This window comes from Miscanthus floridulus, chromosome 12, assembly GCF_019320115.1.
Source record: "Miscanthus floridulus cultivar M001 chromosome 12, ASM1932011v1, whole genome shotgun sequence".
NCBI classification, from domain to species: domain Eukaryota; kingdom Viridiplantae; phylum Streptophyta; class Magnoliopsida; order Poales; family Poaceae; genus Miscanthus; species Miscanthus floridulus.
The window spans coordinates 15,699,916-15,714,524 of record NC_089591.1 but is presented as its reverse complement, the minus strand read 5'-3'; the positions used below and the strand labels follow the sequence as shown (position 1 = coordinate 15,714,524).

At 47.9% G+C, this 14,609-nt stretch overlaps 1 protein-coding gene across 1 annotated transcript in view; it reads left to right on the top strand.

Moving 5' to 3' along the window:
- The first annotated feature begins 317 nt into the window (after positions 1-317).
- Positions 318-14,609, top strand: part of LOC136495317 (uncharacterized) — a 48,056-nt gene continuing 33,764 nt past the window's right edge. Inside the window, 7 exon segments of the mRNA XM_066491277.1 lie at positions 318-1,191; positions 1,193-1,551; positions 4,097-4,212; positions 6,144-6,352; positions 7,268-7,387; positions 13,508-13,636; positions 13,714-13,839. Coding sequence (XP_066347374.1) covers positions 715-1,191; positions 1,193-1,551; positions 4,097-4,212; positions 6,144-6,352; positions 7,268-7,387; positions 13,508-13,636; positions 13,714-13,839 — 1,536 coding nt within the window. The 5' untranslated portion in view covers positions 318-714.

The window sequence follows — 14,609 nt, the reverse complement described above, 5'->3', positions numbered from 1 at the left end:
CCGTACCTGGGGTCGGCGACGGAGAACTTATCAGCCGACTTTGTCACAGTATTTTTCTCTTAATAAAACAGCTTAGGACCGGTTTACCTATAATTCTCGTTCACGGCAGTCAAGACAGGAGATAGGGACGGGGAGCAGAAGAGGAAACAGACGCAGACAGTAGCGGCCAGCAGCGTGGCGTGGACTCATCTCTCGCGCTGCTGCACCTGCGAAAGTGGAACTGCAACTGAAACGTTCCGTGGGTAGCTGATGCTATTTTGTTGTTTCAAAAAAATTATGTATTATGATCGATAAGGATGGCTGACGAAAAGGGTGGAAGAGGCTGGAGCTGGCCGTCTCATCCCCTTCTCTCTCTACTTTCTCTGTCCTCGCCACTCCCAACTTCCGAGTCCTCGCCAGCAGCAAGCACACTGCGCTTCCTCTTCCGCTCCCCTCAACCCCACTCTCTCGCTTACCCATCATCCCTCGCCGTGCGCGCGCGGGCGCCAGGGGTACGGAGATCTCTCGCTTGGCTCCCGAGATCCGCGCCGATCCGCCCGCCGCCGCATTCTCCTCAGGCGAGGCGGTTGGGCGCGCCGCCGCACGATCCGTTTCCTTCGGGCGCCGAATCGGGGGGACGCTGCCAGCGAGCGGGGCGTTCCGGTTCCTTTGCTCGCCTCCGCGCTCGGCGAGCAGAGCAATGGTTCGGAGTGACCGGCGGCGGCGGCGGCGACGATGAGGTGCGTCGCGTGGTGGGTCCTTCTCGCGGCCGCCGCGTTGGTGGGCGCTCGAGGGAACCGCACTCTGTCCGCGCTCGCGTCGGTGTCGGAGACGTGGTACGACAACCGGTTCGCGCTGGTTCCGGTTGAGTTCGGCGGCGGTGGCGGTGACGGCGAGGGCGCGGTGGGGCTTCGCGGGGAGCTCCCGTGCCAGACGTACTCGGCGAACTCGAGGTCCTGCGAGGAACTCAACGGCTCCGGGTCGTTCAACACCACCTGCGTTATAAGCTCCAGCTCTTCGCTGGACGGTGATCTGTGCGTGTACGGCGACGGGAGCGTGGAGATTCGGTCCCACGTCAAGATCATCTGCCCCGTCAGGGGATGCTACATCACCGTCAATGTCTCGGGGAGCATCAGGATTGGCGAGCATGTCGAGGTGATTGCAGGGTCGGTTAGCCTGTACGCGGCCAATGTGTCGTTGGATCACCACTCCAGCCATCAACACCACTGCGCTCGCTGGTGAGCCTCCTCCCCAGACGAGTGGGACGCCGCACAGCCTGGAAGGGGCAGGTGGTGGACATGGTGGGAGGGGTGCGTCATTTAAAGTCTCCAATGACACCAACTGGGGAGGCGATGTGTATGCGTGGTCGACGTTGGATTGGCCCTGGAGCTATGGCAGCATGGGCGGCAGCATGTCCGCTGATCAGTTTGGAGGGTATGGTGGAGGCCGCGTCATGCTTAGGACAACCGACTTTCTGAATGTTGATGGACAGGTGCTTGCTGAAGGTGGTGTTGGCAGTCTCAAAGGTGGCGGCGGCTCGGGGGGAAGCATTATAATACAGGCTTTCAAGCTGTAAGATCCATGTCACCCAAACTTCTATCTGTTTTTACTATGAGTTACCGTGGCAATCTAAATTCTTTGGGGACTTAGAAACCATGTTCTGTTTAGTATTGGGATACTCTGTTAACTGATTCTGCAGTCATCACCAGTGTGAGAAAAGCCACTGCAATCGTTAGGCTCCTGACAATGTCATTCCAAACTTTTGGGACTCTCCAACTCCAATACATATCACTCCCCTTGATGTTTAGCTATCTTTGGACCAAAGTGGCTTTGTTTTTCTTTTCTTGACCTATATTTGATGTTCCCGCTAGCTATAAAATCTTCATTGTGGTCACCTTGGCTTGCTTTGTACTGTGCGTTATGTCCTTTATCTTAGTTGGGTGTTTTTCCAGCTTGGTATTACAAGGACGAGACTGTTTGCAATTAACTATGAAGAAAAGTTTAGTTTCTAGCTTCTGATCAGAAAAGGAAGATGGACCCTACACAGTGATGAGCTTGTTCTTTGCTTTATTGCGGGAGCCATACATTGAGATAGTTTTCTCTCCCTGTCATTGATCAGGACATGATCTCGTCAGGGGATCGTGCCAAGAGGTTGAGTCGGACCCAGGTTGCTTTGATCACATAGTGCCTTGGTGAGGAATACAAAACCACAAGACGAGCAGTTAATTGATGACATGAAACATTGTGGCCATAAAAAAGGCAGGGATATACCTGCGGCAGCATCAATTTGCAACATGCCATAGACAGCCATGATTGATTTACACCCCCAAGCACAGAAATGCTCTCCATGATTACTGAGGAAATGAAGTTGCGGTGGTGATGACCCGCATGCTCTGCTGTGCGCATCTGTAGCATTGTTCTAAACATGTCATTGAATCAAATGGAACCACCTCAGATTATGGGCATGCTTTTGATTCCTAAGGGAACTGTGCACTTGAAGGTCTGTCAAGGGAGATAGGGGAAAAAGGTAATGGTCCTTTTGTCCAATGTCACAAAATGCGGTGGTGGCATGGTATTTTTCTAAAGCCAGCCTCGAGCGTTTGTAATGGCAGTTTTCAGAGGCTTACGGCTTACCATTGCAGTGGCATTTCTCAAAGTGGTTGATGATTGCAGTGGCATTTACTCATCAAGTATTTCTAATATTCAAATCATTATATGATTTCCTGTCATTTTCTCTGTGGGGATTAACTAGCCTAAAATTTTATTTATAATAGGTAAATAAGAGTGAAATCCACTGGGGCTCCTTGAACTTGTCCCGCGTTCTCAAATAGGTCCATGTACTTCTAAAACTAGATTTCCGGGTCCCTAAACTTACTAAATGTATCACCTGGGGTCCAAACCGGTTTTGGAACCTTGGTTTTACACATGTATCTCCTCAGTGCGCAAGCCCTGATTGACCGCGCCCGCGCACACCTCGTACGTCGCCTCGCCCGTGGGCAACCACGATGGTAGATTTGTCGTAGAGGTGTGCGTAATCAAGAACAAGAAGACAACAGAGACACAAGAGTTAGACAGGTTCGGGCTGTCAGCACGACGTAATACCCTACTCCTGTGGTCTGTTGGTTTGTATTGACTATCGTATGATATTGCGTGTGTTTAGATGCCTCAGGCTACTCCTAGGATCTGTATGGGGATGTCAACTAGGGGACCCCTGCCCCTCCTTATATGCTCTGGAGGGGTAGGGTTACAAGGAAAGTATCCTATTTGGTATTATACAATATCTTATTGTAGCCTTGCGGTGCACGCCGACCAGTGCTGTGCGCCGCACACCTTGATCTTGTGGGCTGGGCCACCTCTGATATTGCGGCCCATGTCTTGTCTTATGGATACCGGGGGTATATCCCCCACACCGAGTGATACATTTAGCAAGTTTAGGGACCCGAAAATCTGGTTTCAAGAGTACACGAACCTATTTGAGAATGCGGGACAAGTTTAAGGACCTCTAGTGGATTTCACTCGGTAAATTAATTTGCTTCTATTGTTCCTAACAATGCTGATATTAGCTGGGGAAACCCTTACATGCTGTTTCTTGGTTGTTCCTGCTTGCCATAGAATCAAGGGGGAAACTAATACATACCTTAGGAACTCATACCATACTAGTCAGGCTTATCTAAATGGTTGAATTGCCATGCATAATCTAGTTGAGTGTTCTCATAACCTATTTTTTCCCTTAAAAACATTATGATGTGCCCACTTAGAAATTTATAGAATTATATGAACAACCATGCCTCTGCAGAATTTGGTCGGAACTTCACATTCTTTAGAAACAGTATATCCCCTTAGGAAAAAGAAGGAAGTGGAAAAGAGAATTTATGTGACTTGTAGAGTTGGTTTAGCTACAGCCCCTGGTTAACCCAGAAATTATTAGTTTATTATTGTAAGGACAAGTTTGTCCCTATCAAGGACACTGCCAATGAAGTGGAAAAAGAAATAGAAATTCTGTGATTTGTAGACCTTTTCCCCCTGGAAGGACACTGAAACAATCCTCATAACCTATGCTACACCTTTTTGTTGTGACTTTTGAAATCTAACTTCTATTATGGCATGCCCTTCTTAGATATGGAAATGGCACAATAAGTGCTGCTGGTGGTAATGGATGGGGTGGTGGCGGCGGCGGGAGGATATCTCTGGACTGTTACAGCATTCAACAAGATTTGGAAATAACAGTTCATGGTTAGTATTTTCTGACCTTAATTTTTATGCAAAGTGCTGTATCCACTGTCCAATACAGTAACTGTCATTAGTTAATGACTACAAGGGCTGTTTAGGGTGATTTATCGATTGGTAGTATCATTAGTTATAAAATTTACTATAGGAACTGAGAGTGTGTGGCATGGTGGTATGCTTTTTGCAGAAATGCTCCGCCAATGCAACTGATAAATTAATTAAAATAGAAAAATTGTTTGCTTATGTTTAGTTAGTGGTCACAGTATGCAAAATTGCACACTTTTAGATCCTGTTTGTTTGGGTTGTGGCTTTTGGTAAAAAGCTTGCTTTCTTGGTTGCTAGTAAAAGCCTGCTTTTGAAAAGCTGTCTCTGTGGATAAGCTTTTGGATGAATGAAATATATAATAAATACAATGCCCCTTGGAACAGCATTCCCAGAAGCCAGCAAAAGCCTCTCCAGACCAGCTTCTGGCCTTTAGTAGAAACATAGCTTTTGGCAGCCAAACTCCAGCTGCCTGTTGGTTTCAGCTTCGTCTTTTGGCCTCCAGAAGTCAACTACAGGCTGAAACAAACAGGCCCTTATTTATGATGATTAACTTATGCTGATCTAGCTCGGGACTGTTTTACATATGAATAACTACCTTGATCTTGTACACAAGTATCATTCTAACATACATGAGCGTAAGATGTAAACATCTATACTGTATAATATTATTGTTATATGTACGCTATAAGCTTAGAGGATTTTTTTTTTGAATTATTGACATTCTTCTTTTGCAAGTTCAAATCATTGAGATGAAAGTTTTTAATGATGCAATTTCTAAAACCCTTATTTTTGTTCAGCTAAAGCATTAGTTTCCTGTTGCTTTTCTTATGTTGTTGCCGACATATAGAAACAAATCAAAGTCTTTTTGCTATTGAGCTAAAATTCATCATGATTATGTATTTCTGTGGAAGTGTTACCCTAAATTCACTGCTTTCTTTCGATTGGAACTTGAAAGAGATTGGGTCCAATTCCTTCAGACAGGGACTGAAGTTAGTTAATTTTCTTCCAAATCCCAAAAGATTTAAGAGCATCTCCAGCAGTCCTCCAATAACGCCCCTCATCCCCATAAAACTGTCATATTGGGGAAGATGGAGCTTTTTTCTTGCTCCAGCAGTCCCCCAATAGCCTCCCCTATTTTTGGTGGTCACCTAAAAACTCCTCTTCTCCCCTCAAATAAAGGGGGAGTAGGATCTCCCCCAATAAGGTGGGCCCCATGATAACTGCCTCTTCTTCCTCCTGCGTGCTGTGAACAATGGCTGCCGCTGGGGTGGTTGGCTCTTTCCCGCGCTCGTCGAGGCCGGTGGCTTCCTCCACGGTCTCGTCCTGTTACTCCTCCATCCCACCATCCAGCGTCGGCAGCGGCGACCTGGCCATGGTCGCGTTCTACGACCCGCACATGTGGATCTGGCTGTGGGTGGAGGAGAGAAGGGGCCACACCATGGTTGGGATCTGGAGGTTCGGCCCAGGGCCCCGCGCCTTCTGCGACCTGCGTGCTCATGGGGGAGAAGAAGCGGCAGCGACGGGAAAAAAAATGAAGTGGCGACGGGAAAGAGAGCCGACCGTGTGGGAGAAGAGAAGGGAGAAAAAAAAAGAAAATATAAACTTCTCACTGACAAGTAGGACCCATTTATATTGGGGATGAGTTATTGGTGATTTGCAAAAGCATCTCCCCCAATAATCTAATAAGTGGTATTCCCCATTACCATTTTATTGGGGGAGTTGTATTGGGGACCTGCTGGAGATGCGGTTATCCCCTCAAATACAAATAAACCCTAAGATCTCATTTTTATGACTTCCACCATCCATTCTCTGTGTTTGATAAATGTGCTTTTGGCAATGTAATTCCTCACTCTTTTCTTGTCCTTCACTGATCATTCTGTGAAACACATTAGGTGGCCAGAGTTTCGGGTGTGCTCAGAATGCTGGTGCAGCAGGTACAATATATGATAGTTCATTGCAGACTCTAAAGGTCAGCAATGGGAATTTCACCACACGCACGGAAACTCCATTGCTTGGTTTCCCAATGACTAGACTTTGGTCCAATGTGCTTGTGGAGTGCTATGCAAAAGTGCTGGTTCCCTTGTTGTGGTCCAGAGTACAGGTTTGCTACAAGAGCCCTCATTAACACCATACTGATGATTTCCCATTACGCCTATGTATCTGTAGATCTCTGCGGTCCTTTGTTGTAATACACTGCACTAGTATCCAAATTTTCTTAAATATTAAGTGGTTCTGCTGTAAGTCATGCAGCTATCTTCTGATTCTAAACTTGACACCTCAAATTTGATATGAATTCTTTCCAACAAGCTAATTAGCTTGTAAAGTTGTGCTAGATTGGGTGTGGAAGAAAAAATTATTTGGATACTGATTAAATTCTCATAATCTTTCTTGTCCACCATGACACATCTGCTCTAGGTTTTCTGTTACATGGTTCAACGAACAATTATGCACTTTTTTTTTTCTCGAACACGCAGGAGAACTGCGTATCTTTATATTAAGAAGGAAAAAAAGGGGGGGCAAGAGCCCTTACAACACACACTCACACTCCTAAGCTCTTAGACAAACACACGCGCCTTTTACTAATATAGGAAACGACTTCACCTCCACAAAAGGATCCTATTGGCTATCTACAGGCTCAAGAGAAGGGAAGGAGCTTCCCTGAGCCTTTGCAAGCTTCCAGAAACGCTGTTCCTCACTTGCGAGCAGCAATGCTCCAGCCAGGCTAGGAGGAGTCCCATCGAAAACACACCGGTTGCGATGGTTCCAAATTGTCCATGCACCAAGGATGATAAGCGAGTTGAGTCCTTTTTTGTGTGAACCATCCTTAAATATGCAGAATAGTTGTACTGTATTGTTTCCAGGTCTGACCTTGCAAATTAACCTATAGATATCAGACATCATCAGAGTTGTTTAATTGCTATTTTGAAATCTTATTTAATTCCTGATTTCAGTTATTTATTTCTACCATTTTGTCTGTCGCATACTAGCATTTCCATCCCTATTTTCTCATTGTCAGGTGACAGGTCAAATTAGATTACTAACCAAGGGTAGTATCTGCTTTGGGTTATCAGAAAATCCAATATCAGAATTTGAGCTGGTTGCTGAAGAACTTTTAATGAGTGACTCTGTTATAAAGGTGCAGCTCATTGCCTTCAGATTTTTCTTTTGTTGATGGTTCTCATAAGTAAATATGTAATTAATCCAATATCAGAATTTGAGCTGGTTGCTAAAGAACTTTTAATGAGTGACTCTGTTATAAAGGTTAGCCTACCCCAACTTGTTTGGGACTTAAAGGCTTTGTTGTTGTTGTACTATGTTATAAAGGTGCATCTCATTGCCTTCAGATTTTTCTTTTGTTGATGGTTCTGCCAACACTCTCACGGTGCAACTGGTTAGCACAACACGCCAAAGAAGCGGTTGGCTGAGCCAGCCCGGGTTCGAGTCACGGCACCATCTTCTTAAGATAAAATCAGGGGGACATCTCTCGCCTTGGTCAATTTTTTTTTTGTTGATGGTTCTCATAAGTAAGTAATTTTCATATGCATACATCATGACATGTGATGGTGGAAATTAATTTTCCAAATATGGACTTGGAGGCATGGTAATATATATGTAAGGTGTATTTATCAAATATGGACTTGAGACATGACAACATACATGTAAAATGTATTTTCTTCCCATTACATCATTGCATCATAAATAATATGCTGCATTGACTTGTCATGCTTGTTTGACAGCTGTCCCTTTCTCTATATGTTGCATGCTAGCGATGTAAAGTTGTCCAATCTTAAGTCACTACTCATTGAAATATACGTGTCATTGATGCTTTGATATGTGCTGTATTTGGCGTCCTCAATGTACCATATGGTTGCTTCATATATGGATGAAAATAGTACGGATAAATGTTGAATCCAATCCAATCTGCATCTGATTTATAAGGTTACAGAGTGTGATTTTGATATTCATGAAAAAAAGGCAGACCCAGTGCTTGAGGCTCCCACATGAGTGGGGTCTGGGGAAGGGAAAAACCGAGGCAAGCCTTCTCCCCGCAAAATCTGCGGAGAGGCTGCTTCGAACCCGCGACCTGGTGACTCAGTGAGACAGCTCTCACCATTGCACCAGGCCTGCCCTTCGATTTTGATATTCATGAGGATATATGTAATCTGATATCTGTATTAGGCAGGTCTATGTGTGATTAGCTATGATTAGCACCTACTATGTATACTTGATTGTATTCCTTGTATACCCAGCCATATTGGCTATATATATGAAGGTCATCCCCCCATATTGGGTGTGAGGTGTGTCTCTACATATATATGAAGGTCACGCACCCCCCATATTGGGTGTGAGGTGTCTCTACATGGTATCAGCCGATTAGATCCTATTCTCCCGGTCTTTCCCTCCACCTCGCGACTCCTTCCGTGATCGCGCAGCCACCTCCCCCCACGCGTGAGACTTCCTCTCGCCCGTCCTCCCTCTCTCCTCTCCCATGGACACCTCGGCCTCCTCCTCCTCGGCCACCTAGTGCCGGCACCCTGCCCGCGACAGGCACTCCCACCATGCTTGCCATGAGCGCCGGCGCTGCTGCCCCGATCGTGGCTCACAACTACGTCACAGTCAATGTCAAGTCCCACATCCTGTTTACGCTGGACCTTCGATCCAACTACTCCAAGTGGGCGTTCTTCAAGTCGCTGTGTGGCAAGTTCGGCCTTCGCTCGCACATCGATGGCTCTGCTCCCCCTCGACCTGATGATCCTTAGTGGGATGCCGCGGAGTGCTGCGTCCGGGGCTGGATCTCCGGCTCCGTCGACGACTCCGTCCTCGACCTCACCATGGACTGGTGCCGATCCAACCGCTCGTGATCTGTGGGTGGCCATTGAAGGGATTTTCCGCGCCAACCGGGAGCCGCGCGCCATCTTCCTCCTCAACGAATTTCACTCCATGGTGCAAGGTGACAGCACCATATCGGCGTACTGCCAGCGGCTGAAGATCAAGGCTGTCGCTCTTCGCGACGTCGGCCATCCTGTCCAGGACTCGCAGCTCGTCCTCGCCCTTCTGCGTGGCCTCAATCCTCGCTTCTCCAACACCGCCGACGACATCGCCAACTCCGCTGTCCTTCCCACATTCGCTAGAGCCCATGACATGCTGGCACTAAAGGAGCTCTGTCTCGCCAACGACGAAAAGACGGTCGCCAGCACCGCCCTCCTCGCCACCGCTGGCTGCACCAGCCCGGGCGGGTGCCATGCTCTCGCTGCCACAACCAACTCTGGAGGTCCACACAACCCACACGTGACCGGCTACGGCAGCAACAAGGGCGGCGGCGCTGGCAACAGCAGCGGCAGCAAGGGCAAGGGCAAGGGCCGGCGTGGCTGGAACAGCGGCTCTGCGCAGCAGCGCGGCGGCGTTGGCCAGACTGGCCAATACCGACCCATGGGCCCCTGGATTTGCGACAATCCATGGGCTCCACAGGGCCCTCCTTCGGCTTAGCAGGGCGGCTGGCGCCCCGGCGTGCTTGGCTCCCCTCCTCAGGCTCACACGGCCTTCGTGCCTCCGCAGCCCCCGACGACATTTGCGCCGCTCCACGTCTCCCAACAGGCTCCCATGTGGAACCAGGATGGTCTTGTCGCTGCACTCAATCAGATGCATCTCCAGGGCCAGCATCCCTGGGTCCTGGATTCCGGCGCCTCCTCCCACATGAGCTCCTCGGATGGTATACTCCTTTCTCGCCATCCTCCTCCTCACTCTTCCATTACAGTTGGTAATGGTCAAACTCTTCCTATTTCATGTCGTGGCGAGTCTGTTCTTCATACACCAGAGTCAAATTTTCATCTAAATAATGTCTTAGTAATCCCATCTCTAGTCTGCAATCTACTATCTGTCCGTCAATTTACTAGGGACAACAACTGTTCTATAGAATTTGACGCTCTTGGTTTTTCTGTCAAGGATATCCCGACCCGACGTGTGATGCTTCGCTACAATAGTGCTGGTGATCTTTACACCTTCCCTGCTGCGTCTTCCGCTCCACACGCCAGCATTGCCATCTCCACCAACCTCTGGCATCACCGTCTTGGTCATCCCAGCTCCGCCAGCATTGACATTCTTTGTCGTAATGCGTCCATCACCTGTAATAAAGTAGAGCAACTGCTATGTCCTTGTCAGCTTGGCAAACATGTGCGCCTTCCTTTATCAGATTCTAGTTCATATACTTCCATGCCTTTTGAACTTGTTCACTGTGATGTATGGACATCCCCGGTTGCCAGTGTATCCGGGTATCAATATTATCTCGTTTTACTTGATGATTTCACTCATTTTTGTTGGACCTTTCCCCTCACTCGCAAATCTGAAGTCTCCACACATATTGCAAATTTTTGCAATTATGTCCACACTCAATTCAGCCTTGCCATCAAAGTTGTCCAAGCCGACAACGGCACTGAGTTCGTAAACAATACCCTCCATACTCTCTTTGCTTCCCGTGGTATTCATTTACGCCTCTCGTGTCCATATACCTCCCCACAAAATGGCAAGGCTGAACGCCTTCTTCGCACATTGAACAACATCAGCCGCACGATGCTCCTACATGCACACATGCCTGCTCAGTACTGGGCTGAGGCGCTCGCCACAGCCACATACCTTCTGAACAGGCGTCCATGCTCTGCTGTTCGCCACAGCATTCCATATACTCTCCTCCACAACAACCCTCCCGAGTACTCCCACTTACGTGTCTTTAGGTGTCTCTGTTATCCGAACTTGACCTGCCACGGCTCGCCACAAACTCTCTCCTCGCTCCACAGCTTGTGTTTTTCTCGGCTATCCCTCTTCCCACAAGGGGTACCGCTGCCTCGACATGGCCACTAAGCACCTCATCATCTCTCGTCATGTGGTCTTCGATGAGACTTGTTTTCCCTTCGGGCTTTACCCCTCCAGGTCCTCGCCAAGCGACCTGGACTTTTTGCTTGCAGGTACTACAGTGCCGGTGCGTCCTGCTTCTTTGCCCTCTGCTACTGGGCAGTCACACCAAGGTTTCATTGAGGAGATGACCGACGACCCCGCGATCTTGTTTCACGGCCCCGTACTACCTGCTGCTCCACCAGCAGCCGATCCACCACCTGCCGCTCCTCCAGCGGCTGCCCCGGCTCCAGCGGCTGCTCCTCCAGCTCGGGACATCCGGCTTGTCTACAGCCGGCGTCCCCGGGCGCATGACGGGTCCTCTACAGCACCAGGATCGGCTCCTACACCTGTTCAGCAGCCTCCTGCCCCTGTATAGCAGGCTACTACTCCTGTACAGCAGCCACAGGTGCCCTGCAGCTCCACCAGCACCTCCTGTACAGCAGGAACGACGCATCACGAGGACCTAGTCCGGGGCCATACCGGTTATGCGGTATGTGGGGCTCTCTGCGACAACCACTCCGTCTCCACTTCCCGCCAACTACCATAGTGGTTTGGCTGATCCAAACTGGCGTGCGGCCATGGCTGAGGGGTACAAGGCGCTCATCGACAACGGGACCTCTACGGCCTGAAGCAGGCTCCTCGAGCCTGGTACCTAGCGTTTTGCGACATACATTCGCCAGCTCGACTTCGTCGCCTCGACTTCCGACACCTCCCTCTGTCTACAAAGACGGGACCAGTATTGCCTACCTGCTTCTGTACGTCGACGACATCGTCCTTACGATGTCCTCGACGGCATTTCTACAGCAGATCATTGGGTGCCTCCACTCTGAGTTTGCCATGACTGACCTAGGCGCACTCCATCACTTCCTCGGCATCTCCGTCACTCGCTCCGCCGATGGCTTGTTCCTATCACAGCGACAGTATGCCATTGAGCTCCTTCAACGCGCCGGCATGTCTGAGTGTCACTCTACGACGACACCTAGTTGACACTCACGCCAAGCTATCCGCCACCACCGGTGCCCCTGTTGCTGATCCGTCTGCGTACCGGAGCCCTGCTAGCGCGCTCCAGTACCTCACGCTGACTCATCCTGACTTGGCATACGCCGTCCAACAGGTGTGCCTCTTCATGCATGATCCCCGTGAGCCGCACCTCTCGATGGTCAAGCGGATTCTACGTGACCTGAAGGGCACTCTCTCCTCCGGCCTCCACATTGGTGTCGGCCTTGTTAGTCACTGGTCGCCTACTCTGATGCCGACTGGGCTGGCTGCCCAGATTCTCGGCGCTCCACCTCCGGCTATTGTGTCTACCTCGGCGACAATCTGATTTCTTGGTCCTCCAAGCGTTAGACCACGGTCTCCCGCTCCAGTGCAGAAGCAGAGTACCGTGTTGTTGCTCACGTGGTGGCCGAGTGTTGCTGGCTGCGCCAGCTCCTGCAGCAGCTCCACGTCTCCATTGCTTCAGCGACGGCTGTCAACTGCGACAATGTCAGCGCTGTCTACATGACAACCAACCCCTGTTCATCATCGTCGCACGAAGCACATTGAGATTGATATTCACTTCGTCCGTGAGAAGGTCGCCTTGGGACAAGTTCGGGTTCTTCATGTGCCGTCCTCTCACCAGTTCGTAGACATCATGACCAAGGGCCTTCCTGTACAGCTATTTACTGAATTCAGGTCCAGTCTATGCGTCCGGGATCCTCCCGCTTAGACTGCGGGCGGGTATTAGGCAGGTCTATGTGTGATTAGCTATGATTAGCACCTGCTATGTATACTTGATTGTATTCCTTGTATACCCAGCCATATTGGCTATATATATGAAGGTCACCCCCCCCATATTGGGTGTGAGGTGTCTCTACAATCTGACTTGGTGCACATGCGGAATAGGACACGGTTTTGCTATTATCTATCATGCATCGTATATGGATTATCTGAACTTCTTAGGCAGACTATCCGACTTATTTGCTTTTTTCTTCTTTATCTGCACTATTTTGAAAAATAACTCATGTTGGCATATACTACAATATAAAATATGTATATGTTAATTGCATAGCAGTGCATAGACATAGTTTATTACGAATCTTATTCCTTCCGCGTATGTCTATGATGTTTTAAACCAGTGGCTCTCTATACATGCACGCATTATCAGATTATGTTATCCTGTCTCCAATCAATTTCCGCAACCCGAACATATGAACAAATCTCTATTTGAATCTGCATCTGTGCACTATCCACTCCGAATAGGACATGAGAAGGCATTATATGAACTGATCAATTCCTTTTTGATGTTGTATAGGCCAGAAACAAATTTGTGTGTGCGTGTTTGTGTGCATTGTTCTTTCCGTATTCCTAATTTCTCCTCTTATGGAAGGTCTATGGAGCTTTCAGAATGTATGTTAAAGTTCTCTTGATGTGGGATTCAAATATTCAGATTGATGGCGGGGCTAAGGATGTTGTTCTTGCATCTATGCTTGAGGCAAGAAACCTTGTAGTCCTCAGGGTATGTTGTTTTAAACCTGTATTGCCAAAATCTTTATTTTAGCAGTGGTGTTCATTTTTTTTTTATCATTGTAACAGCATGGGTCAGTGATATCTTCCAACGCTGATTTAATGGTCTATGGACAAGGACTTCTTAACTTGAGTGGCCCTGGTGATGGAATCAAAGCTAAGAGACTGTTTCTGTCTCTATTTTACAACATTGAGGTAAGACTATAATATGTCCAGTACTTTGTTATTGCAGTGCCATGTTACTATGGTGAGTGATTTGTCTTAGTAAATTATTGGAACTATATTGAACATCGATGTTATTGATATATGAAATATCTAATAATTTGTTCATAATGTATTTGCATAATAATAATTTGTAGTTAGCTGCAACCTCAATCTTGTCTGTTTTTCTTCGATAAATTGCTTAGGCCTGTTACTGTATAAAAGGTTGTGCTTGTTTTTCAACGCCTGGCTTCTTGAGGAAGTGGAAACTTTAGAAAACCTTTGAGCTTATATTTGCTGAAAAACCTTAAGCTAGGAAATATAACCGCATTGGCCCGAAAGTTCAATGCTGGTTTTATAGTGCCGATGCATGACATAAATGAAAGATTCAGTGAATTACTATGGAAAACATAGTGTCAAGGATTGGTCTTTGTGCAGAAATAGTCTAGTAACTGATTGGAGGCTAGAAGCTGTTTGTTGCTGGTTGTGGTTGATAGTGTTTATCTGCATGTAGCTGGTAAGTCAGTTACCTTTTTGCCCTGGTGCCAAACTAAGTTTGAGCTTAGGTCATACGCAGAGGGAACTAGTCACAGCGGTATTGGGAATGGAATTGCTATTTATGTGATTTGTTTGGTTTATCCTGTAACAGCCGGTCGAGCCGATGGGGAGAGAAATATCTGGGCTGGAACTCATAATGCTCGATCATGGGTGGGTTGACCTTAAATAGCATGGGAGCAGATCCCACCGTGAACTGATTACAGCCA